General features: G+C 44.6%; 1 protein-coding gene across 1 annotated transcript in view; it reads right to left on the bottom strand.

Moving 5' to 3' along the window:
- The window catches only part of FAM184B (family with sequence similarity 184 member B), a 148,221-nt gene that overhangs the window by 12,669 nt on the left and 108,041 nt on the right, over positions 1–27,511 (bottom strand). The window contains exons 8-11 of the mRNA XM_044912765.1: positions 22,567–22,670; positions 11,791–11,920; positions 10,838–11,050; positions 2,125–2,278 (exon numbers count right to left, since the gene is read on the bottom strand). Coding sequence (XP_044768700.1) covers positions 2,125–2,278; positions 10,838–11,050; positions 11,791–11,920; positions 22,567–22,670 — 601 coding nt within the window. The remainder of the gene's footprint in view (positions 1–2,124; positions 2,279–10,837; positions 11,051–11,790; positions 11,921–22,566; positions 22,671–27,511) is intronic.

Here is a 27,511-nt window from a genome sequence, read left to right as displayed (position 1 = left end):
GGTAATCTGATGGACACTCCCTGCGCCTCACACACTGACCTACCCTGCAGGTCAAGTGTGTCTCACACAGACAGTGAAATCGCAGTCACTGGGACCAGGAATGTCTACTTTAATCGCCCTGTCATGGTAGGTGCTCCCCCCGCCCCAATACCACCCACAAAGCCAACGACTTGCTAGCATCATTACAGAGTTCCCAGAGCCCCTTTCTCCTGGGGCTGTGTTGAGAATCCCAGCATGTACCCAGGCTCTCTCCTGATTCTTTTGTCCAGGAGAGGACCAGGCTGCTGTGGGATCAGAGGGGCCAGGGAAGTGGCCGTAGGGACAGCTGCTGTTGGGTGCTGGAATCACCAGGGGTGTTCAACGTGATCTGAATCTTGTCCTGTATCTGAGACATATGGCACCACCTGGGTTTTATCTTGTGTAATCCGTCTTCTTCAGATGATGCCAACTCTAGCATTTCCCACTTGGATGTTAACTGGGTAATCAGTGGGACTCTCTCTCTCTCCTGCCTGCTCCCCACATCACTTCCTCCAGAAACGGGCAGAGCTGATGTGCTGACGTGCTGTTGTACTGACGTGCTGACGTGCTGACGTGCTGTTGTGCTGACATGCTGACGTACAGTCTGCAGGACATGCTATCTAATGAAAGCGCAACCAAACGGCAGGTAGATCGTACGCACTTAACGGAGATAAAGAAAATACTCTTTCCCAAAATTCTCTTAAGGAAAACCCTGTCTGGGTTTGAAAAAAAAATATTTAATAAGGCCAATTTGGTCTTTAATGCTAGACATGAAATGAGAGACATTTGTCTTGCTCTTAAGAGCAAGACGGGAGATGAAAATAAAGGAGAAAATGAGGGAAAAGATGATCTACAAAACCAGAAAGAGGCTTCTAGGGTCAGCCATGCAATGTGGGAATATGGTAATAATGATAACAGTGAACATCTGCATAGCATTTGCTGCATACCAGGTGGATGCTGTTATTATTCCCATTTTACAGATGAGCAACTGAGGCACAGAGCAGTTAAGTAACTTGCCCAAAGTCAGGCAACTTGTGAGTGTTGGAGCTGGGCTTCAAGCCCAAACAATTTGGCTCCGGAGATCTTTACTGCTTCTGGTAACTTCCAGAATGCTCTGTGTGACTGTTTTTGGATGTCTGAAGAGGAGGTAAGTTTCGGGCTGAGGATGATGTGGGGGTAGGCAAAGGAAGCAGAGGAAAGTGCAGGAGCCTGGAAGCCTAAGTCCCCCAGATTTTCAGAAATCTTCAGAATGGAAATGAGAGGTTGAGGCGATGCCATGAACATCTCACGAAGGCTCAGAGATCTGGCTTATACTGACTAATGATGATAATACAGATGCCTCCACCTTTTGAAAGTTCGCCTTACACCGCTTTGCTTTTAAAAAAGACCTACATTAGAACCTATTTTCCCGAATCTAGAGAAATCCGAAGACTTTCATTTTTACATAAAAAGGCGAAAAGGGAAAACAGCATACTTTGCGGGTTTTGCAGCCAGCCAGCGGTCTAGAAGCAGCGCGCACGCCGGGCCGCGAGAGTGGCGCCCCCAGCGCCTTCCCCGGGAATCACACCCAGCATCTCAAGGTGGAGCCCCAGAGCTCTGCGGGCATCCGGGAGCGTCTGGGCTTGGTCTCCATCTACTGTGCGCATCCGTTCGCATCAGGAAAGCCTAAGAGAGGTGACTTTGGGCGTCTGGGAACGCTCCAGTGTTTCATTTAAATTAATGGTAATCGCTTCTTCGCTTTTCGCCATTTTGACTTAGGAAATGTGTCATACGAACGCCCTGCCTTCGGAGAGCTGAAAACCTGTCCTGCAGTCTACAGCCACCAGGCTCCTGTCATATGCTAGCCACTTTCCATTTAATAGCTCATCACATCCACGCACCGCCCCTATGCGGTAGGGGCAATGGTGACTCCATTTTCTAGAAAAGGAAACTGAGACTGACAGTGACCCCCCACCCCACCCCAGGTCTCCCAGCTAGTGGGTGGCAGAGCCAGGATAGTCACCCCGGCCTGTGTGCCTCCAGACCCGTGGGCCCCATCTTGCCCCTGGTCTCCACGTGTGGACCCTGCTGGTAGCTAGGCCCTCCCAGGGCCGGCTGGCTGTATACCTAACAGCAGAGCCTGCTGAGCCTGCATCCTCTTGAGCTCCCCTTGGAGCTCCTGCTGGGCCTTTTCTTCCAAGGCCTGGAGCTCCAGCCGGTGTGCCTGGTGCTGGATCTGGAGGCTGTGGCTGGATTCCTTCCTCAAGCGCTCCTCTGTGGCCTGTGGGTGAAAGTGGGAGAAAGTGGGCATGGAGGAAGACCTGTCCCCTCTGCCAAGTTCCCCCTCTGCACCAGGGCCAGCTTAGCACTCACCACTCCTCAGTGGAGGGCTTATTAGGCTACTGAGAATGACCTGTCTGAGATGATGGTGATGGCTTGGCCCCAGCAGCCATTTTGTACCATGTGAACCTAACCCCAATCCACAGCTGATTAGACCAGAGTGGACACCGGTTCCAAGCTGAGCCAGTCATTGGGAATTTGGTGTTAGGAGGCCAGGGAGAGAGAGAGCAGGAAAGAGACGGACAGACAGACAGACACTGACTGGTTGGCTCCAGTTTTAACACACTCAGGAGGAGTGAGGTGATCATCTTACACCTGCCCCAGGACCAGAGAGGTGGAGAGAACTGTCTGTGAGGAGCAGAACAGGAATGACAGAAGGAGGGGTCCCTACAGCTTTTTCAGTCTCTGGTCTAGTCTGGCCCGCAGAACTGGCTGTGTCTTTGCCCTTAGGTTCACTTATTATTCTTTTCTTACTTCATTTATGATTATTTCATTCAGTCAGTCATTCTTTTTTGCAACATCCATTTATTGAAGGTCTCTTATATGTCAAACACCCAAAGTGGGTTCTATGAGCAGCTGTGTAAACTTTAATAGAAATCTCTTCACTGCCTAAGCTAGCTCAAGTTGGTTTCTGGGGGTCAAAACAATAATGGTCCCCAAGATGTCCGTGTGGGAATCCCTGGGACCTGTGAATATGTTACTTTCCTTGGTAAAAGGAGTTTTGCGGGTGTAATTAAGTTAAGGATCCTGAAATGGGAGATTATCCCAAATTATCTGGGCGGTTCAATGTAGTCACAGAGGTCCTTATAAGAGGGAGGCAGGACAGCTAGTCGGAGGCGAGGTGCTGATGGAAGCATGGTGGAAGGGAGGAGGAGTAGGGAGGGTGCTGGGGAGAGGGAGAGGAAGAGAGAGGGCTATCTGAAGATGTTACATGCTACACTCTTGGCTTCGATGATGCAGGAAGGGGCCAGGAGCCAAGTAATGCAGGCAGCCTCTAGAAGCCAGAAAAGGCAAGAAAACAGATCCATCCCTTGAGCTTTTAGAAGGAACCCAGTCCTGCCAACACCTTGACTTTAGGACTTCTGCCTCCAGAACCGTCAGATAATAAATCTGTGATGTGTTCAGTCACCAAGTTTGTGGTATTTTGTTAGAGTGCCAATAGGGAACTAATACAGTTTCTGGGCAGAGAGTTCCAGTTAAGACAGAGCCCATCTTGGGGCACCTGGGTGGTTTAATGGGTTAAGTGTCTGACTCTTGCTTTCTGCTCAGATCATGATCTCAGGGTTATGAGATCAAACCCTACTTTAGGCTCAGCACTCAGTGTGGCGGGTGCTTCTTAGGATTCTCTCTCTCTCCTTCTCTCTCTGGACCTTCCCCCACCCCTGCCCTGTGTGCATGCACACACTCTCTCTCAATAAAATAAAATAAATAAATAATAAAAATAAATAAAAAAGACACAGCCCATCTTTTAGATGAGGAAATTGAGGGTGGGGGAGATGAACTAGTTTTCCCAAGGTCACACAGGAAAGATGAAGGAAGCATCATCTCCCTCCCTCTTTTTACCAGCCAGCTGCAGGGAAGTGAGCTGACTGAAGACAGGTAAAGGTGGGGGCAGGATTGCAATCCTGGGCAGCGGGGTCGTGGGCCCAAGCGCTCTCCATTCCCCATGCAGCCTCTGGGAACAATGAGAAATGGGGTTTCACCAAAGGCAGGAGGCTCCAGTTGGGGAGCACTGAGCACCCCCCTGCCCCAAACCCCAGAGAGCTAACTGAACACAGTGATGCTTTTAGATGCTTACTTGCACCTTTGACTCTACTGCTCCCTAAAAACGGGAATCTGTTTTACTCCTCCCATGGGAAACTCAGTCAAACTGTGCTGGGTTTATTTCATAAGACAGAAGAGTCTCCTCCTTTTCAGACTCTCCAATATTTCTTCCTCTTGTGCTTGCTGCAAGGCTCGGAGAACTCCAGGTGGTGACATTTTTATCCCAAGGGAAATGGGAATGAAGAGGTCCGAGCTAAGGTTTTACAGAAGATGGGGCCAAACTCTCTCAACCGGCCCCTCAGTCCCTGGGGACAGCATAAGATTCAAATCAGCACTGCCTGCTTTCTCACCCAGCAGCCCCTAGTAGTGAGGACTATGCAAAGTTGAGCACCCAGGGTTTACATCAAACCAGACATGCATCCCTGGTGAATGGCTCCAGTAAACCTATGGGAGGTTTACTCTGCTTGTGTTGTGGTTGTTTTAAAGCCTCCTAAAAGGCCCAGGTTCACCGTGTCTCTCTTCAAAGGTAATGACACCAATTACAATGTAGGTGTGTGGGGGGGGGCTGGGAGGAGGATTCCCAACACCAACAAGCAATGCTTGGACACCAGCTGAGTGTCCTACAGTTCAGCTCAATCCTGATACTGCCTGGAGAGAGCATCCCACAGCGTGAGAGCTCAGTCCCACAAGACTGCCCTCCGTCTCAGATGCCAACTGCAAGACTAGGTCATTACCTGTGCTTCTGACCAACTGGCTTTAAGTCAGAGGGTCCCATGACCCCTCAATTGATTTGTTAGAGTGGCTCACGGAACTCAGGAAACCCGTTTACTTACTACGTTATCGATTTGTGACAAAGGATATTAAAGGATATGAATCAACGGCCAGATGAAGAGATATGCAGGAAGAGGTCACAGGAGCTTTTGTCCCCGTGGAATTGGGGCATGTCACCCTTGTGTGTGGCGGTGTTCGCCCACCTGCAAGTTCTCTTGACTAGGCCTCTGCTTAGGGGTTTCTAAGAGGCTTCATTGCCTATACATGATTAAATCATTGGCCATTGGTGATTGAGGCATCTCCAGCCTCTCTCCCCTCCCCAGAGGTCAGGGATGGGACTGAAAGTTTCAACCCTCAAATCATAAGGTTGGTTCCCCTGGCAATCAGCCCCCTCATCCTCAGGTGGGGTCCCAAAGCCACCTCATTAACATAACAAAAGACACTTTGGCTGCTCTCATCACTTAGGAAATTCCAAGAGTTTTAGGAGCCCTGTGTCAGAAATGAGACCGAGACCAAATAATATTTCTTTTAAGAAATCACAGTATCGCACGCTCCATGCCCCATCCTGGGTAAAGTCTCCTTCCCCTGTGCTCCCCAACTGTCCCCTGTCTGAGTGGTAGTCCTTCCCCCTGGAGGTGCGGTCCAGAAAGACGAGAGTGTGTTTATCATCCTGGTGTCTCTGGAGCTCAGCACCGTGGTAACTTGTGGTAGCCGCTCTATAAATGAGTGCGGGATCAACATGTGAGCAGTAACAGCGCATCTTCTAAAAATGGAGCTCTGCTATGGACTGGATGTTTACGTCCCCCCACCCCCCAAAGTCATATATTGAAACCTGATCCCCCATGGGATGGTATCAGGAATGGGGCTTTTGGGGGGTGATGAGGTCAGGATGGTGGAGTTCTCATGAATCAGTGCTCTTGTACAGGAGGTTCGCAAAAGCTCCCCTGCCCCTTCTTCCACGTGAGGTTATAGAGAGGTGGGTGTCTATGAACTAGGGAGTGAGCTCTCAACAGACACCAGACCAGCTGGTGCTTTGGTCTCGCACTTGCAGCCTCCAGAACGGTGGGGAATAAATTTCTATTGTTTCCAAGCTGCTCAGTCCGTGGTAATTCTGTTACAGCAGCCTGAATGGACAAAGACAAGCTCTTACTCAGCCACATAGGGTTCTAAGTATTTTACATGTATTATCTCTTTTGATGCTCTCAATAGTCCTATTAGCTATTATCTTATAAATGAGGAACCTGAGGCACAAAGAAGCTGAGTGATTGCCTGAGCCCACACCTTATAAGTGGCAGACCCAGGATTTGAACCCACGCATCCCACTCCTCCTCACTATCCTGTACGAGGATGACTATACATCTGCTATTTCTAATTAGAATTGGAACTTGATTCTTTGGTGTCACTTTGGAATCATCAGACCTGAGCCAGCAACAAGGATCCCCTGAATCTGTAGGGTCTCCAGGGACTGGAGCTAAGACCTGCAAGGTATCCAGGATGGGCAGAGCACTCTCCCCCTCTCCCGTGGCCAGAGCTCACATGCTCCTTCCTCCCACCCAGGGAAGCCCCTCGAACTCCACCCCCACAGGTGGGCCACGTCTCCCTGCTTCCTCTGCCTTGGGTCTGGGATCCAGGTCTGCAGCCCGGAAGGGTAAAGCTCAGGAGAACACAAAGGCCAGCATTACCCACCACCTAGCAACCTGGGATCTCATCAGCCAGAGCTGTTGTAAATTGCAAGCCAAATTGGAAAAAGATTTAAGAGAATAAAAGAAGAAAGAGAACTCATATTTTTGAATACCTACTAAACACCAAGTAGTCCACATGCATTATTTCATTTCTTTTTTTCCTTTTTTTTCCCAAAGCTTATTGTATATGTTTATCAGGGCAATGCATGCATATAGTATAAAGGGCTAAATAGTATTAAAAGAGAGGAAAACCACCTTGGAGCCCTCCTTTTCCCTCTCTCTGCACTCTGTTCTCTGGAGGCAGACACTAACAAGGCTTCCAGTTGTTTCTTCTGGTATTTGCCACCAGTAACAGGCTAGAATTCTGCTGTCTTGGTTATTTTCAAGATTGAGAATTATCTTCCCATCTGGGTAGATGAGGATTTTAGGTCTCATACACTCTCCCCCTTCCACTCCTCACATATCATTATATTAGTTTTTTAATATAGTGAAATATATTCAACATTTTTGTTATTATGAGTACATATACTTCACTCCTGAGCAAAATAGACTATTATGATTAATGCCTATCCATACAACTTTTTGTTTTTCCTTGCATTAATAACTTGCTGCAGTTTTTTAAAGATTTGCTTAGCTTTCTTTGAATATTTGGCTAAGTCTTCCTACAACATCTAAAAGCTTTGTAAAACATTTGTGTGTAAGTGTGTGTGTGTGTGTGTGAAACACTTTCAGTGCAACTTTCCACATGGCCAAATGGATCAGAGAATCCAACAGTTTTATTTTCCCCTAGAGCTGCTCTTCTGAGACCTCAGTCCTCTTGTTCCAGCCTGGACTGAGCTGTTGTCTCGGCCAGTGGCATAGCTGGACTCCTTCCTTTTCCTTCTCCTTCCCTGGATTCCTCTATCCTAGATCCCTTTTATTCCCACATCCTTGGCTTGCTCCCTTGTTTGGGTGGGGCGCTCTTCAAGGAACTTCCTAAGGAAAAGCGCCTGGAAGACATACCAGTCTGGGTCCAACAGGAGACAGAAACCACACAGTAATTTAAGTAGGAGCTCAATATAAAAAGTTACTGCGCTATGACAGGAGAGTAACTCTAGAGAACTCCAGGGTGTCCTGAGGCTGGGAGAGAGCACCCAAGACGAGGACAACCTGGAAGGGGGGAACCCTTCCCCAGTTTGGGATCCAGACCTTGTCGGAGAAGGTATGGTGGTAGCTCACTGGTGGAGAAGCTCCCTGGGCTGCCCAGGCCAACGCTGGTCCACAGTTACTGCTCGAGCAGGAACAACCCTCCGCGGTACAGATGAGCCACAGGTGGGTGATGCTCAGAGGCAACGGGGGCGCCCACGCAGGTGTGAGGGCCAGAGCAGACGACGGTATTGGTCTCAGGAGGCTTGCAGGAAACAAATCTCTGGGCTGCAGGCAACGGTGGCCAATGGGCAGGATCCCAGGGAGAGTCAGGGTGAGCTGTGCCAGCCACAGGAAAACAGTCACTGGGCCTGGGCCAGGGTCGTGGGGGGTTGTGGGGTCACTGTGATGTTACTGGGGCAGAGGAACACCGGATGTCCTCACACAGCCATGTCACTGTTCACCTGCGCAACTGAAGCCAGAAACAAAGCAAAAACACAGCCACCAGAACCCGGAAGAGAAGCAGCCTCTTTCCTCCTACAAGGTGCCTCCAGCGCCCTCTATTGACGAAGCTTAACATTGTGCTCCCTGCGAAGGAGCAATGCTTCAGGAATCTGGGTCATCATTACTGCCCGGCAGGCACGGAAGAGTGAATTGGGAGGTGAGAGGCAGTAAATTGAGAACAGAAGGCAAATTTCCTAATATTTCATATGCCGGTCGATACTTGTATTCAGTTCTTGCACTGAGGAATAGTTGTAGTGGAATTTCTCAGAATTACGCATTGGCTTCCAGTATCGTGTTGCTGCCCAAGAGGTGTCCCATGACATTCTGATTCAAGTACTTTGTGTCTGGAATCACTTTTCCTCATTGGGAGCTTTTGGAATTTCTTCTGTTTCCTTGGTGTCCTGAAATTTCAAGCTGAGCTTTGGTAGGTGTCTTTCTCATGTAGTAAGGATTTCATTATTTCTTTGAAAATACCCTCCCCTCCATTATCTCTTTCTGGAACTCCCAATTGTTCAATATGAGCCTCCCAGGCATGTCTTTACTCTTCTTGTTCCTTCTCTCCCGCCACCCATTTCACTGTCTTTTTATTTTTGCTTTCTGGAAGTTTTCTTCATTTTTTACATTTCAACTCATTTCCTGATTTTTAGAAATCCTGTGATCATATTTTTTTATCTAAAGAGCTCTTCCTTACTCTAATTGCCCCTCCTTTACAAATAGCATGTTGTTCTTCTTTCATGGATGCAAACATCATCTTTTAATTCTGAGGAGATCAATCCTCATCGAAGCTTTTTTTCTTCTTTTTCTGCTGACTGCATTAGCCATTTCTTCTGAGTCTGTTCTTTCTCCCTCAGTTATCTTGGATTCCAACTTCCATGTTAGAGGCTTCCATAAAAAGTTTAGTAATCTTTTGCTGCACTTTCATATTGAAGATGGAACACTGAGGGCTACTTGAAAGGGGGTCCGTTGGGTGCCATGCTCCTCTGGAGGATGACCAGATGGCCAACCCTCAATTTTACTGGAAGCCCACAAATGTGAGAATCTACAGGCCTTTTTTCTAGGATGGTTTAATTTCCCCAGAGAAGGTTCTCCAGTCTCCTATGTAGGGAGTCTAAGTCTAGCTGCTTGCCTTCTGGAGCTGAGCGGGAGAATGCACTTCTGGGGACCAGATAGAGGTGACCGTGGTCCACCGAGTAGCTCAGTTAACCCAGCAATTTCCTCCCAACATCTCTTATCTTTAAATAAGGGACAGCTAATTGCTTGCCTGTGCTGGCTGAGCTGGGAATCTGAGGTTCTAGGTCAATCATATTCCTCATCTCACTCTTGCCTCCATGATAACTGTTACCTCTAATCCCTGAGCCTTTCTGAGCCCTGCCATGGAATCTGCTTGGTTCTTGTCCTTCTTGCTCTGCAGGCACTTTGGTTCGAGCTTCTCCACTCTGCAAGGCCACATACTATTTCCCCATTTCTGTCCTGTCCTCATGTAGCATGGCTTAAGGGCAGAGAGGCCTCCTGCCTTATCTGGAATAGGAGTATACTTCTGCTTTCTGTTTTCCTTATTGTTTCCTGGGTGGTTTCCAGTAGGAAAGGATTCAAAAGCCTTTATTCTGCCACCTTAAACCAGAAATCCATTTTTTCCATTTATTCATGGACATCTCAAAGAGGCAGGTATCAATATCCCCAGTGTACAGAAGGGGAAATTAAACTTGCGGCTGTAATTCAGTGAGACCATTTTCTTTTTTATTTCTTTTTTATTTTTTTATTTTTATTTTTTTTATATATTATTTATTTATTTACTTGAGAGAGAGAATGAGAGAGAGAGAGCATGAGAGGGGGGAGGGTCAGAGGGAGAAGCAGACTCCCCGCCGAGCAGGGAGCCCGATGCGGGACTCGATCCCGGGACTCCAGGATCATGACCTGAGCCGAAGGCAGTCGCTTAACCAACTGAGCCACCCAGGCGCCCCAGTGAGACCATTTTCTAAGCAGCTATCCTGAACTAGGAGGAGATTCAGGGTCTGAACAAACACAGATGGTTCTTGGCCCCAAGCAGGTTCACGTGGTAGATCTGATCATATAAGGAAGTCATTAGTTAGAGCGTGAAGACTACCATGACCAAGGAAGACAGTGTGTTGTCTGTGACAGTCGTAGTGGGAGCCCCAGCTCCTGAGAGAGGAGGAGTGAAGGTCTTCTGGGAATGTAGAAGGTAGGAGATGGATGAAACATGCTCCTGCTGGATTACACGTCGTTGTGCACCTGACCACCTCCTCTCAACTTTCCAAGCTGCGCTGTCTGTTTTCATCTCCCAGGTGAGTCTGACTTCCCAGCATGCATCATGCCTGACATTGCCCAACTCATAAAGAAGGTTGTTCTTATGTTATCAAGGTCACATGCAAATAGGGAGAAGCAGTACTAGAAGCCTAACAGACCTAAGCACGAATCCTTCCTTGGCCACTTATTAGATGTGTGACCCTGAGCAAGTTACTGAATCTCTCTGAGCCTTTTTCCTCATCTGGAAGAAGGGAATGTGATAATAATGACCCCGTAAGATTCCCGTGGGGATTAGAGATCCTGTACAAAAGGCACCCCCTCGAGCGCAACACAGGTGCTTGCATGGCAAGTGCTCAGGAAATAGTGGGCTTCATAATGCTCCCCCTTACCTTGAGTTCTTGATTTTTGGCCTTCTCAAGCGTGCGCAGGGCCCGCTGGTGGGAGGCCTCGAGCTGGGCTTTCACGGCCTGGTTCTGCTGAATGGTCTCCTGGAGCTCGTGCTGCAGCTTCTCCCTTTCGTGGTCGGAGAGTTGCTTGAGCTCCTGCACGTCCTCCCTGTGGCTGTTGGCGCACTGCTCCAGAGCCTGCTGCATCTGTGAGACCTGCCCCCCACGGCATCCTGCCCTCAGGCTGCGCCCTCTCCCCTCCCCCTTCCCTTCCTGGGGGGCTTGAAAACAAGTAAGTGCTCTGAACATCTCCTCAACCCAGCCAAGCCTCCTCTATCTGTGGGAACTCTGAGGGGGGAGGGCTGGAAACTTGAAAAACCTGGATGGCCGGTCTTCTGGGGTCTTCTCAGCTAGAGCCATGAATGCCAGGTGAGAGGGGCAGGTGGGTTGGGATGCAAGCCATCCAAGACACATTGAAGAGGGGACCACTAAGTCTTCCCTGACAACCCCATTGAGTATTACACCCACTCCCCATCACCAGACAGCCTCTCAATCCTTTTGATCTTGTTCTGTTTTTTTCTTTTTCCTGAAATCTGATCATCCTCTAATATACTATGTGCTTTACTTATTTCTCATGTCTAGTATTTCGGGTCTGTTCCCACTTCCTCTGCTATAATATAATGTAAGCACTGTAATGCAGGACTTTGCTTTGGTTTGTTCATTGATGTATCCCAAGAAGGTTCCTGGCTCATAGGAGGTGCGCATGAGCCACAGGAGGTATTAAATAAATGAATGAATATATAGAACTAAGGATCCCACCTTGCCCTGACCTGGAATGCCCTCCCCAGCCTGGACACAAATCAGGCCCTGTATGTATTCCAGTGTTGTCTGGAAGGAGGAGGAGGAGGCTGGGTCCCACCCAGCATGAGGGCACCTCCCCACCACAGCTGTCCTACCTGGGCCTGCAATCTGGCCTTCTGGCTTTGCCACTCCTCCTGCAGACGCTGGATTTCAGGTGCCTTCTCCTTCAGCAAAGAGTTCAATGGAGGTTGCAGGTCACCTCCCTCCTTGAGGGGCACTTCAATCCTTTGAAGATAGAGAGGCCAAAATCACAAAAGATCCAGGGCCGGGACCGACATGAGAGGGGAGCTCCCATGGCAAGGAGTGGGGTGAGAAGTGTCTTCCTTGGATTTAAGAAAGTAACCTGACACACAGCTCTAAGTGTTACTGCACCTGGGATACAATCAGGACTCAGCTGGAGCCCAATGGTTTTGGTGGATGCTTAATAAACGATTGGCTGTTAGAATGACTGAGAGCTTGGAGTTACTTATGGGGCCCTTGGGGGCCCTGAAAAAGAGGCCTCTCTGGTCTAATTTCATAACTCTTCCAGCAGATGAAAAAAAATAATGAAATAATAATGTTTTACTTTAATACAGTACTTGACACTTTTCAAAGCAGGCTCATGCCTTTCTTTGACCGGCTGTCCCAGGAATACACAACAGGATCGCACACAGGCCTTTACGGATATAGCACAAACGAGAAGATGCTGGTTTAAAGCTGCAGTAGTTTCTGTATTCAGGACAGATGCTCATGGAGGCCTTTGGAGGAGACCCTCTCTTACTTAATGCTGAACTTTCGAACCAGCTGAGAAATTCAAAAATAACTGGTTGAGATGGGGATTTTAAGTATTTGCTCTGTGTAGAGATGTAAAAGGATGCCACACAGTGGGCATCTCTGCAGAGATTGCCAGAATGTCCGTGGCGTTTTCTTCCTATGCTTAACTATTTTTTTTTTTAAGATCTATTTATTTATTTGAGAGAGAGAGAGAAAGAGAGAGCAGGAGCAGGGGGAGAGGCAGAGGGAGAAGGAAAGGGAAACTCAAGCTGACTGCACGCTGAGCACGGAGCCCAGGGCAGGGCTCAATCTCATGATGGTGCGATACATCCTGAGCCAAAACCAAGAGTCAGACGCATAACTGTGCCGCCCAGTGCCCCAGTGTATGCTTAACTTTTTACAAAACCATCAAATGGTTTTCTGAGGCGGTTGCACCATGTTGCGCTCCCACCAGCAATGTCTGAGAGTTTCAGTTGCTCCACATCATCGCCAACATTTTGTTTTTAGTACTCTTAATTTTAGTCTTTCAGAGGGGTGCGAAATGGTATCTCTGTAATTTTAAGTTGCATTTCCCTGTTGACTCTGATGTGAAGTGCGTGTTCATGTCCTTATGTGCCATTCATTATTTTTTTGCAAGTGTGTTCAAGCATTTTGTCCATTTAAAACTATATTTGTCTTTTCTATTACTGGTTTATAGCAATTCTTTATATACTGTGGATAGAGACTGGATAACTTCTCCCAGACTATGACTTGTCTATTCATTTTCTTAGTAGTATTTTTTTTTATAATGTTATATTTATTTATTCATGAGAGTCAGAGAGAGAGAGAGAGGCAGAGGCAGAGGGAGAAGCAGGCCTCCCGCCGAGCAGGGAGCCCGATGCGGGACTCGATCCCAGGACCCCGGGATCATGACCTGAGCCGAAGGCAGACACTTAACCATCTGAGCCACCCAGGCGCCCCAGTAGTATTTTTTTTTTAAAGATTTTTATTTATTTATTTGAGAGAGAGAGAGCACATGAGAGGGGGGAGGGTCAGAGGGAGAAGCAGACCCCCCGCCGAGCAGGGAGCCCGATGCGGGACTCGATCCAGGGACTCCAGGATCATGACCTGAGCCGAAGGCAGTCGCCCAACCAACTGAGCCACCCAGGCGCCCCAGTAATATTTTTTTTAATGAGGAGATATTTTAATTTTGATGAAGACCGATTTATCAACTTTTTTCTTGGATGATTAGTGCTTTCATGTCCTAAAAAATCACTGTTTACCCCCAAATTGCAAAGAGGCTCTGCTATGCTTTATAGTTTTACAGTATATATTTAAGTTAGTTGTTGTACATGGGATGAAGTAAGAGTAGAAATTCATTTTCTTCATATGTTCATACAGTTCCAACACCATTTGTTGAAAAACTTTTCCTATCCCCATTGAATTGCTTGGCACTTCTAACAAAAATGAATCTAACATCTTTGCGTGGGTCTATTTCTGAACACTCCATTATTTTTCATTGATCGATTTGTCTATCTGCACATTGATACCACATGATCTGTATTATTCTAGCTTCATGATGTCTTGAAATCAGGTAGCCTGAGTCCTCCAACTTTGCTCTTCAAGGTTCTTTTTTTTCTTTTTCTAGGTCCTTTGTTTTTCCACATCAATACTCAAAACAGCTTATTTCTTTCTACAAATAAGGCTGTTAGGATTGTGTTTGGGATTGAACTGAATCCATAGTTCAACTTAGAATAGATTAACATCGTAACAACTTTGAGTATTTCAATCAGGATCATTCTGTCTGTAAATAAAGACATTTTTACTCTTCTTTTCTCATTTGTAGCTCTTTTTCTTGCTTTATAGGACAGGCCAGGACAGTGTTAAGTAGTGAGAGCAGAATGTTTGCCTTGTTCCTAATCTTAGGAAGAAAGTGTTCAACATTTCACCAGTAAATATGTTTGCTGTAGTTTATCATAGATTATCTTTTTCAGGTTGAGAACTTCCTTTCTATTCAAGGATTTTTTTTTTATCATAAAAGGATGTTAACTTTTTTTGGAATGCTTTTCTGCATCTACTGAGATGATTATTTACTTTTTCTCTTTATTTTTTAATGTGGTAAATTCACATGAATGCTATTCACATGTTAAACCACCACACATTCCTGGGGAAATCCTACTTGATCATGATATATTATCCTTTTTATATATCTTTTGATTTGATTTTCAAATATTTTGTGCAGGACTTTGCATTCTTGAGGAATATTCGTTTGTTATTTTCTTTTCTTTTAAATGTCTTCATTGGGTTTTGGTATCAGTTATGCTGATCTCAAAAAACAAATTGAGGGGTATTCTACACTCTTTTTTCTGAAAAAGCTTGTGTAAGATTACTATTATTTCTTCTTTAAAATAGTTGATAAGGGGCGCCTGGGTGGCTCAGTAGGTTAAGCATCCAACTCCCCCAATTTCAGCTCAGGTTATGATTGTAAGGTCCTGGGATGGAGCCCACATCAGGCTCTGCACTCAGCAGCGAGTCTACTTGGGATTCTCTCTCTCTCTCTCTCTCCCCCTTTGCCCCTCCCCCTGCTCATGCTCTCTCTCTCTCTCAAATAAATAAATAAATCTTTGAAAATAACATAAAATAGTTGATTAAATTCACTGATGACATCAACTGGGACTGGAGTTCTCCTTTAGAGAATGTTTTGATTAAATATTCATTTTGTCATAGTTATAGAGCTACTTATAGTTTCCACTTCTTCTAGTGCCACTTTTAGTAAGTTGTGTTTTTCAAGGAATTTGCTTTTTGGTGAAGTCATTGATAAAAAGTTTGTTCACAGAATTGCCTTATTATCCCTTTACTATCTATAGAATCTATAGGGATATCCCTTTTTCTTTCGTCTTTCTTGTTTTCCCTAATCATTCTTATTGTGAGTATATAATTTTCTGGAACTAATTTTTGGTTTTCTTAATTTTTTTTATTAGCCTATTTTCTGTTTCATGGAGTTCTGCTCTTATCTTTCCTTGCAATTCCTTCAGATTTGATTTCCTTATCCTTTTCTAATTTCTTAAGATGAAAACTTAGGTAATTGATGTTAGAGCTTTCTTTTTAAAATAGAAGTATTTAAAGCTATGAATTGCCTTCATTAGCTATCTCCCCCAAATTCTGGCATGTCCTATTATCACTGAATTTGAAATAGTTTCTCATTTCTACTGTGATTTTATTTTTTGGTCCACAGATTATTTAGGAATATTTTGTATAAGTTCCAAATATCTGAGGATTTTCTCAATAGCTTATTATTCTGGATTTCTTTCTTTTTAAAAAATTTTATTTATTTACTTGAGAGAGAGAGACATAGCATGAGTGGGGAGGAGGGGCAGAGGGAGAGGGAGAAGCAGGCTGTCTGCTGAGCAGGGAGCCCAATGCGGGGCTCGATCACAAGACCCTGGGATCATGACCTGAGCCAAAGGCAGACGCTTAGCCGACTGACCCAGCCACCCAGGAGCCCCTTATTCTGGATTTCTAACTTAATTCTTTTGTGGTAGACAGAGTATATTTCAGAGAATATTCCAATCCTTGAAATTTATCAAGATTTATTTTGTGGCCCTTCATATTGTCTACATTGGTGAATGTTCTATATGCCTTGAAAGAAGATCTGTTCTGCATTGTTCAGCACATTATCTACAAATGTCAACTAGATTAAGTTAGTTGTCAACTAGATTAAGTTAGCTGACAGTTAACTCAAATCTTCTGTATCCTTGCAGCTATTAGGCTAGTTGTCCAAATCCACAGAAAAAAGTGTCACAATCTCCAACTGTGACTGTGGATTTCTCCCTTTCATTCTCTCACTATTTGCTTCATTATTTTTAAAGCTCTGTCATGAGGTCAAACACATTTAGGATTGTTGTCTTCCAGATGAACTGACCCCTTTGCCATTATGACATAGCCCCTTTCATCCCTGATAATTTTCCTTGTTCTGAAGCCTACTCTGACATGAGTATAGCCACATTAGCTTCCTTCTGCTTACTGTTTGCATGGTATTGTTCATCCTTTTATCTTCAGACCTATCTGTGCCTGTATCAGTTTACAAGGGCCACCATAACAAAATAGCATAGGATGGGTGGCTTAAAAAACAGAAATGTATTTTCTCACAATTCCGGAGGCTAGAAGTCCAAGATCAAGGTGTCAGATTTGTTTTTATTCTGAGGCTTCTCTTCTTCTGAGGCTTACAGATGGACACCTTCATGTTTTGTCCTGATGTGGTCATTCCTCTGTCTCTGTTGTCTGTGTGCTAGTCTCTTCTTCTTATAAGGACATCAGTCCTGTTGGATTAAGGCTGCCCTAAAAACCCCATTTTAACTTAATTACCTCTTTAAAGGCCCTATCTCTCCATATGCCACATTCTGAGCTCCTCAACGTACGAGTTTGGGGGAGGGGATACAATTTTGCTCATAAGAGTGTCTTTGTATTTAAATGTCTCTCTTGTGGACAGCATATAGCAATGTCTTGCCTTTTTATCCTCTCTGACAATCTCTTTTAGATGGTATGTTTGGTTCATGAACATTGTAATTATTGCAATGGTTGGGCTTAAGTCTATGTCTTGCCATTTGCTTTCTATTTGCCCAATCCTTTTTCTTACTGTTTGCCTTCTCTTCCTCCTTTCTACCTTCTTACCTGGCAAATATTTTTCAGTATTCCATTTTAGTTCCTTTATTGAATTTTTTTTAGTTCTTCTTTGTATTAATATTTAATGTTGTTCTATGGATTAGAGTTTGTATCCTTAACTTATCACAATCTATTAGAATTAATAAGGTAACTCTTGATGTGAGACGTAAGTCCCTTACAACAATGTAATTCCATTAATCCTATCCCTGTCCTAACAGCCCAAATGTCCATCCATAGATGAATGGATAAAGAAAATGTATATGCATATATGATATGAAAGTGTATATGTATATATATATACACATATAGTGTGTGTGTGTATTATATAATATATATACATATATATATAATGGAATATTACTCAGCCATAAAAAAGAATGAGATCTTACCATTTGTGACAACATGGAAAGACCTGAGGGCATTACGCTAAGTGAAATAAGTCAGACAGAGAAAGACAAATACTGTATGATTTCATTTACATGTGGAATCTAAAAAACAAAGCAAATGAACAAACACACAAATTTTTTAAAAAGCAGAAACAGACCCATAAAGACAAAGAACACACTGATGGTGCCAGAGGGGAAGGGGGTAGAGAGATGGGCAAAACAGGTGAAGGGGAGTGGAGGGTATAGGCTTCCAGTTATGGAATGAATAGGTCACGAGGTTGAAAGGTACAGCACAGGGAATATAATCAATGGTATTGTAATAGTGTTGAGAGCAGACAAACAAAAAAGAAAGAAAGAAAGAAAGAAATCCTAACCCTGTCCTTTGTGCTAATAATCATATATTGTCAATAACATGCATTATGAATCCCATAATAAAATGTTAATAGCATTATAATTCTTCTTCTTCTTAAGCAGTTGGATGTGGTTTAAAGAAATTAAAAGAAGGTAAAACAATAGTCTTCTATATTGACCTATGTTTACCATTTCTGACGCTCTTCATTTTCTCCTATAGATCCAAGTTTAAATCTGGTATAACCTCCTTTTAGTTTAAATAAATTCCATTAGCACTTACCATAGTGCAAGTTGGTTGGTGAAAAATTCTCTTAGCTTTTATGTAGCTGAAAATGTTTTTATTTCACTCTTATTTTTGAAGGATATTTTCACTGGATTTAGAATTTGGAGTGGACAGGTTTGGGGTTTTTTTTTGGTTTTTGGGTTTTTTTGTTTTGTTTTGTCTTTTAGGACTTTAATGATATTGTTCAGATGCTTTTTGGAAAGCAGAAAGAGAATGAGGCTGGAAGGCCAAGAAGAAGTTAATTGTCATTAGTGCTCATGAGAATTCAAGTATTCCTTGTATTTGTTATTTGTCTTTTTAAAAGGCTGGCTGCTTTTAAGATTTTGGGGGGGTATCTATCTTTTGTTTTCAGCAGCTTTTCTTTGATGTACCTAGGGATTTCTAGGATGTGTCTATGATGCTGTCTTTGGATTTTATTGTTGGGAGTTCACTGAGCTCCCTGAATGTATAAGTTGATGTTCCTCATCAAGTTGGGAAAATATTCAGCCATTATTTCTTCAAATATTTTTTTCCTGCTCCATTTTCTTTCTCTTCTTCCTCCTTGGCTCCAACTATATGCATGTTAGACCATTTGATTTTTTCCCATGTGTCACTGAGGATCTCTCCATTAAATTTTTTTCCCCTTCATTCTCTGGATAAGACAGTTTCTGTTAATCTGTCTTCAAGTGATTATTTTTTCTTCCATGGTCTCCAGTTTGCTATTAAACACACCAGTGAGACTTTCATTTTGAATACTGTACTCTACAATTTCAGAATTTCCCTTTGTTTCAAGGTTTTTGTTTCTCTGCTGAATTCCCTATATGTTCACTGATTATAACCGTCTCTCCTTTATGTCCTTGAACATAGCTCTTATAATTGTTCCAAAGTCCTTGTCTGCTAATTCCAACATCAAGGTCATTTGAGGGTTTGTTTCTATTGGCTGATATTCTTTCTTGATTACAGGTCACATTTTTCTGCTTCTTTGCATTCTCATGATGTTTTCATTGTATGATGAATATTATGGATAATATAATATAATATAGGTGGATAATAGAGAGTCTAGATTATGTCTTCCTTTTAAAAGTGTTGATTTTTGTTCTGCCAAGCATCTAAACTACGGAAGGCCTTTTCTGATCCTTTTGGGTTTGAGTTTGTCTTTTGTTAGAGCAGGTGCATTTCAATATTGTCTTCTGTTCTAGGGTATGGCCTTTAGCCTATAGGATGTGTTTCTTACCCATGAAGTATGACCTCCTTGAGGTCTCCACTGAAGGCCTGTATTGCCTGGGAAGGTTTCTCTATCCTGGGTGAGCTGGGAATGCACCATCTCCCAGCACAGCACGCCCTCTGGGATTTTTCATTTACTCAGCACCACAGCAGCAACACACATCAAGCCCCATGGGGCATCATCTTGTATGTTCTCTCAAGCCCTTGGCCAAGGACCTATGGCAAATCCTCTTACAGATTTCTGTCCTAGGACCATCTCTTCCAGTACTCTACCTTACACATTCCAGCCACTTTAGCAGCCCTCAGCTCTGGTGTCTGCCTTCTCAGCTCAGCTTGACTCTATCTCCTTTTCTTTCTTTTTTTTTTTAAGATTTTATTTATTAATTTGAGACACAGAGATAGAGAGAGAGCATGAGCAGGGGGAGAGGCAGAGGCAGAGGGAGAAGGAGGCTCCCCGCTTAGCCAGGAGCCCGATGTGGGGCTCGATCCCAGGATCCTGGGATCATGACCTGAGCCGAAGGCAGACGCTTAACCATCTGAGCCACCCAGGCGCCCCTATCTCCTTTTCTGCAGCGGGCAGCTTCCCCCAGGCAGAAAAGCGGGGGCAAGTGTGGGTGATGGTGGGATTCGACTCATGTTTCCCTTCTCAAGAACACAGTCCTCTGCATATTGCCCCATTACTCAAGAGTGCATTCATATGTTTTGTCTGGTTTTATAGCTGTTTACAGAAAGAGGAACTCGAGCCAGACTGGAAGCACATTGCTGGAAGTGCAAGCTTCAGTTCATTACTGACTATTAAAGGATCAAGTGACACTGGAAAGGTGGAAGACCTGTGGCTCTCCCTTTTGCACAGCTCAGCTGCCCTAAATTGAGATGTAGCTAAAACTGTGATTCTGGCGTCAAAGACACTCATCCAGTCCTACATTATACTAGCAGTGTAACCTTGGGTAAGTTACTTGATCTCCCTGTTCCTCTGTTTTCTCCATCTTTAAAGCGAGGCACTTCAATAATAGTATCTGCGTATTGAAGATTAAATGGACTAATCGTTTTAATGTTCTTATCACACTTCAGCATTCAATAAATATTTATTATTATTTTCATCACTATCATTACTCCCTGGAACACCACTAATGGGATTTCCCTCTCTGACCCCATTCTACTGCCTCAAATTTCCTCACCTCTTCCTAAGCAGCCAATTTCATCCTGCCACCCATCACTAAGCAGCTGACTTTCCTAATGTCCCCCATCCCTGCCCATTAAAGCTGATCTTAACCTGCTCTTCTGAAGTTGGCCTTGAGCCCATGGAAAAGCCACATCCCTTTTTAGAGCCACCATGCCAAAAAGTCCAGTGTCCTGACCAGCATTCCCCATGAGGCTAACCACTAAATATGCAATCCTGCCCCCAAAGAGCCACTGCATTTGTTCTCTTCTACAACTACTGACCTTAGAACTCAGGCAACCTTTCTAGTCCTTCCCTGTCACTGCTTAGCCCTTCTATTCACACCAAAACCCCTGTGGGAGTGACCTCCAGAGCCCCTCCCTTTTTGCTTCTGTAGTTGAGGACAACCCCTTACTGATACAGCCACTGCGGGAGAAAAAGACAAGGCTGTTGTGATCTCCACCTGCCGTTGGTCTGCCCAGCATCCTCTCCCTGGGAAAACTTTTCCTTTTTCCATGTGATTCTTTTTAGTCCACAGAATTCAGGTGCAGCTCACTCTGCCCTCATCCTCAGACGGGCCCAGGGGAGGATGTGTCACAAATGCTGGCCAGTCAGAGCACTCCATCTTTGTGGCCGGAGTGATTGGCTCAGGGATTGACATGTGACCCAAGCTGGGCACCTTAGAGAAATTTCTGTCATAATTTCAGGAAAAAGACTCTCTCTTTCTCTCTGGAAATGTGAGTTATAAACAGGACAAGGTTTGTGGCTGCCAATAGTAAGGATTTAACCTGGAGACCTGACTCCAGAGTCTGTCCTCCTTCACTGCTGTTTTTATGTGCCTCATAGATCCTGAGGCAAAATCTTGAGGATTCGGTGGAAGTATTAGTAGCTGGGAGTTCACTGGGCTGTAGGCTGTGGTCTGGTTTAGGGGTATATACCCTGCTTCCCCAAGGCTATGATCTGAATGTTTATGCCCCCCTCCCCCAATTCATATGTTGAAACCTATTGCTCAATGTAATGATATTAGGAGATGGGGCTCTGGGGAGGTGATTAGGCCATGAGGGTGGAGTCCTCGTGGTAAGATTAGTGCCCTTACAACAAGAGACATGAAAGAGACCTCTCCCCTACCACCCTTTCTCTTTCCCACCCCCAACCCCCCTCGCCATGTGCGGACACAGAAAGAGGATGGTCATCTGAAAGCCAGGAGCAGAGTTCTCACCAGGAAATTGAGTGGACCAGCACCTTGTCCTTGGACTTCCCAGCCTCCAGAACTAGGAGAAACAAATTTCTGTTGTTTAGGCCACACAATCTGTGGTATTTTGTTACAGCAGCCAGAGCTGACTACAGGACATGTGGACAGCATATTCTTCTCTGTCCAGTGGTAATTTTGGTCAAGTGACTTGCTTTGGCCAACAGAATATGACTAGAAATGAGAGGATGCAGTTCTGAGTGTAGGCTTTAAGAGTCACTGCATATTTTCATCAGTTCTTTTGAGATTCTTCTCTTTACCATGACAACAACATGCTCTAGATAGGGGCTAATATCTCAGTCTCAGTCCCAGAATGAGCAAGCATGTGGACAGGACTCGAACTTTACCCACAGTTTGGTGGGCAATAACACCTGACCCTCAGGCAGGAGCCAAGATACAGGTAGCTGACCTAGGAGTTAAGAATCGCTGATATTTTGGGAATGTTTATTACAGCAGCCAAAGCTGACTAATATAGATGACAGAGATGGGGCATCTCCCATCAGTGACAAAGCTCCCCCATTTCCCCTAGTTAAAGAAAACTTAGAAGAGATCTGGGCCCAGTCCAGGCCTGAGTTTTGGGCAGGTTTACTAACCTCTTTGAGTTTCAGTTCTTAATCTATAAAATGCCTCTTCTAGGTTGATGTAACAATGGAATAAGATAAATTGCGTTAAGCCCATAGCTGTACTGAGAACATACAAAACACATCTGTCCCCTTCCTAAGTGTGATGCAAGGGGCAGTGATAAACACTTGATGAATGAATGAATGAATGAATGAATGAATGAATCCTTCCAGATCTGAGTCCTCATTCACTGGAGTGCTTGCAAGGCTGCATGTCCTCCTGTACCTTTCTTCTTCATCACTGCTGGTTCCTTCCTCGGCTGCTAACTTATCCTGATACTCTTCTCCTCTGGGCAGGTTTTGAGGTTCATTCAGCTTCAAGCATGGATCCTAAGGCAAAAACAGTTGCAAGATGAGACTGAGTACACTTCCCTGATTCAACCCAGGCTTATCAAACCAGAGAGCAGAGGAGAAAGAGTCCCCAGTGATCCACAATTGGTGCACAGTCCACAGGCCTGGCATGATAAGGCCTGGGACGATTCAATGTCTAGTACAGTGCCTGGCTTAGGAGCCCGTATCCCTGTATCCTGTCTTCCATTGACCAAGCGCTTCACACAGCTGATGAAACTCAAGCACAGAGACAGTAGGGAACCTGTCCAGGGTCCCACCATCAGTGAGTGGTGGAAATGGGACATTCAATCAGGCGGTCTGACCCTGGGGTTGCTAAGAGGATCAGAGAACACTGCTAGCAACAGCTACTGGTCCGTGTGAACAACTGCTATTATTACGATGCCCATTTTAAGATGGCAGCCTGTGACATCTCAGGACATAAGATCAGAGAACATGGAACCTACTGAATGACCATACGTGTTGAGAAACGGGGTGTGGTAGGAGGAGAATATGGAAACCATGAGTGAACACTGAGGCCTAGGAGTTTTCTATGAATTGAATTTGTTCATGTTATCATTCTCCCCTTTCCACAGAGACAAAAGGTGAAAAAGACTTTCTTCTTTTGATTTGTCTACGTGTTACAGTAACCACTGTCTATGGAACACACTATAATAAGACAGGCTAGGAACAGATGTCTTCACTGGCAAATCTCATTAAATAATGATAAATTGCAGCCTGGAGTTTCCACTAAGTAGTTGCATGGCCTTGAGCCAGTCTCTTCCCTTTTCTGGCCCAGAACTTCATCAACTGTAAAACAAAGGGGTTGGTTACATCTGTGGTTTTCAACTTGTTCTCCAGAGACCTTGGGACATGTCCCTGGGGCCCACAGAGTTCAGAAGGGGCAGAGCTGAGGCTGGAGGATGGGGCATGGGGCTCCCATTCCCTCTCAACCTGGCATGAAATTGTTTTGGTTGCCCTTCCAGGTATTATACTGTCTATTAAAGGTCACCAACGTCAAGGCCAATGATGATTTCCGTGTTGCCAAATCCAATGGTCACTCCTTGGGCTTCAGCTAACTGAGCCTCCCTACAGGACTGGAAATATCTGGTCACTCCCTCCTGCATGCAGTCTTCTCTCCTGGGTTTCCTCCTCTGTCACCAGCTGCCCCTTCTTAGTCTCTTCTGCTCAAGCCACCTGCTCTTCTGCCCCACACTTTAGTCCTTGGACTTCTCTCTCTCACTCCCCATCTCTCTCTCACTAGCATCTCATATAGTTCTATGAATACTGATGACAAACAAATTTAATCTATTTCCAAGCTTTACCCTGAAGTCTGGACTCGAATATCCAACTGTCCTCCAGATATCACTTGGGTGCTTAATAAGCTTCTCAAACTGCCAAATGTCCAGATCTGAACTCTTGGTCTCACCCTCCCCAAACAACAAGCATGCACCTGCCCCAGGGCCTTTGCACTGGCAGTTCCACTGCCTGCAATGCTCTTCATTGTAATATTTGCATGCCTTGCTCCCTCACTTCACTCACCACAACCGAGAGACCTTCCCTGACTTAAATCCTGGGCTCTGGTACCAGACACCTATGTTTAAATCCCAGTTCTTCTTCTTCTTAAGGATGTAACCTTGGGAAAATTAGGCTGTCGTGGATTAAATAAACCAATAAATATAAAGTCTTTGAAATAGTATTAGCTACACAGTGAATACTCAAATTAATATTGCCCGGGTTTATTGTTCTCTGATCACTTTCTCTAAAATACCAGCCCTCTCTCTTTCTCCCACCTTGCTCTATGTCTTCCTCAAAATACAGATTGTGGCCTAATGTCAATTATGTGTCTCCTCTTTCACTGTTTCCCTCCCTGGAAGGTAAGCTGCATGGGGGCAGGGATTCTACTCTGTTCCTTGCTGTTTCCCTGGTTCCTAGAAACAGTGTGTGGCACATGGAGGACACTCAGTAAACAACACATGAACAAACCCAAACAAATCTCTCAGAGAGCAGGGAGGCCCTTTTCTCCCACACTCACCTCATGCTCCCACTACATCCCATGGCCCAGAGTTGGGTGTTTCCCAGCTCTGCTCAGGTGCCCTTTGTGCCTTGATGAGTCTTAAGTTCCAAGTTCTGTTTGAGTCATTTGTGTTGTCTCTAAATGTAGCAGATACCATGTGATGCTAGAGCGCTCGCTTCCAGAGACAGGGTGGAGATGACATTCAGAAAGTCATCACCCATCTTGCCCGGGAGGGCCCGTGGAAGGGTGCCCAGAGGTGATGGCCCATCAGAGAGTAAGAGTTCCCTCTGCCTCCCACACCCCTCCTATTAAAGCCCTCCTCTTCCCTTCTGGAGCGATGTGCCCTGGGTCAACTTAGCTAAGCCAGAACTACCTTTTCCAGGCTTTCCTTCCCTGCATAATTCTGGACCATGTGACTTTGTGTAAGATCTGGAAGATGGGTGTGCCTTTTTCTTCTCCTGCTTGGATGCTTGCTGCAGGACATCAGGTGCTGTGGCAGCTCATGTGCTTCGTTGCCGATCTGCTGGCTCACCTGGTTGGTCTGGGCTGCCTAGGGCTCTCAGCTCCTCCATCTCCCGCTGGACCCTCCATAGGCTTCTCCATTTCCTGGGCCCAGGGCATGTTTAGCTCTATGAGGAAGGACGCTGGATTCTCCTACAGGTCACCTAAATCCTTGGGGCTGGAGGCTCATCGGCTTCAGAAACCAATACCATTCAAGCTCAGCCTCATGGGCTACATTCATCCTTGGTCTTCCCCATTCCACATCCGTCCTTCTTTGCTTCTGACTGCCCACCCAGGTGTAGGCCCACTGTAGGCCTGACACTGGACGGGGATGCAACAGTTGAATATAGAGTGTTTACCTGACTCCCACAATGATGCCATGTTTTTCTAAAATGAGTCCCGTTTTCTGTATCATTTTTAGTAGTCTGTTTCTCTGACCAAACCCTGTCTCATGCACTCTTTAATCTCTAGATCCTACTAATCCTTCAAAGCCCTACTCAACTGCCACTTCCTCCATGAAGCCTTCACAACTCTTCTGTTGCAATTATACTCTCTGCTCTTAAAGGTCCCGTAACAATTATTTTTTTGCGACCGTAATTTGCTCACAAATATTTTTTGGCATTTACTATATGCCAGGCACTGTTCCAGAGACTCAGCAATCAATAAAACAGATGAAAGTTTTTTTCTGCTTTGTATTAGTCATAGGAGTATTCTCTTTCTCCCTTTCTGGAAGGTAAAAGTAATCCCAGGTATGGTTTTTAAAATGTTATAAATCCTCCAGCAGTAATTGAGATCATGCTGCATGGTCATTTTCCTTTGCCTGAATCCTTTCTCTTTAGTGTGTGCAACTGGGTACTAAAATCCAGCCGGCTGACATGCTATTCATTGCAGGGCCCAGTGAGTTTGGTTCATTGCTGTGTACTTTCAAAAATGATGTCATTGACCAGCTTGCAATCTCCGTGTGGACCGTAAGCTAAAAGGCCCACCTTTGCCTCCCACTTTCAGGTATCTGGGGCATTCAAAGTATCTTGGATAACTCCCAATTCCTATAAAGCCCAGAAGCAGATATCACAGTCTAAGCAAAACAGCTTTGTGAGACACCTGTTATAAATACATGTTCCGGATAATACAGGGAAAATGGCATGGTGAATGCGGAACAACAGCAACGAATCAAAATAGCATAATACTACAATATAAATACATATGTAATTATTAAAATTAATTGGTCCAGGTTTCTAAAGGGAAATCAGAGGTTATAAAGAAGTATTGGTAAATAGAAAGCACAAAATATGTTGGCAAAACAACCCTAAGGGTATCAGTAATCATGGCAAACATGATCTGGCTAAGTTCAACACATTATTTATCCTGATAAAAGGAATCATTCACTAAAACTAATAATAAACCTGTAGGCATCTAACAATAAAGCCCAAAAACTAGGCAAAATGTTCAGAACTGTAAGAAGAAATGGGTAAATTTACAAATGTAATGGAGAATTTAATAACCACCTCTCAGAACTGATATATTAAGTAAACAAAATGAGCTAGGATGTAGAAGATTTGAACAACAAGATACATCACTAATGATGTATTGTATGGTGACCAACATAACACAATAAAATAAAATAAAATTTAAAAAATAAAAATAAAAATAAATAAGCTAAACCTAAGAGCTAAAAAAAAAATACTAATCAGTGCTAACATTTATATGGTGCTAAGTGTTCCCAGGCCCTCAACTCTATGAGATGGGCAGTATCATACCATTTTAAAGGGGACAAAACTGAGGCAGGAGAAGATATGCAAGTTCTCTAAGATTATACGATGAATGTATCACAAAGCTGTAATTCAAATATACAGTCGACCCCTGCACAACATCGATCTGAACTGCGAGCGTCCTTATCTGTGGATTTTTTTCTCAGTAAATACAGTACAGTATTATAAATGTATTTTCTCTTCCTTATGATTTTTAAAATATTTTCTTTTCTCTAGCTTACTTTAAAATATGTGTTGGGGCGCCTGGGTGGCTCAGTTGGTTAAGCGACTGCCTTCGGCTCAGGTCATGACCCTGGAGTCCCGGGATCGAGTCCCGCATCGGGCTCCCTGCTCGGCGGGGGGTCTGCTTCTCCCTCCACCCTCCCCCCTCTCATGTGCTCTCTCTCTCTCATTCTCTCTCTCAAAAGTCTTTAAAAAAAAAAAAGAATGCATAAAATATGTGTTAATTGACTATGTTATCGGTAAAGCTTCTTGGTCAACGGTAGGTCATTAGTAGTTAAGTTTTTGGAGAGTCAAAAGTTACATGCAGATTTTTAATTATGCAGGGAGTTCGTACC

The sequence above is a fragment of the Neomonachus schauinslandi genome, chromosome 2 (assembly GCF_002201575.2).
Source record: "Neomonachus schauinslandi chromosome 2, ASM220157v2, whole genome shotgun sequence".
Classification (NCBI taxonomy): domain Eukaryota; kingdom Metazoa; phylum Chordata; class Mammalia; order Carnivora; family Phocidae; genus Neomonachus; species Neomonachus schauinslandi.
This window is presented reverse-complemented; position numbering and strand designations above follow the sequence as displayed.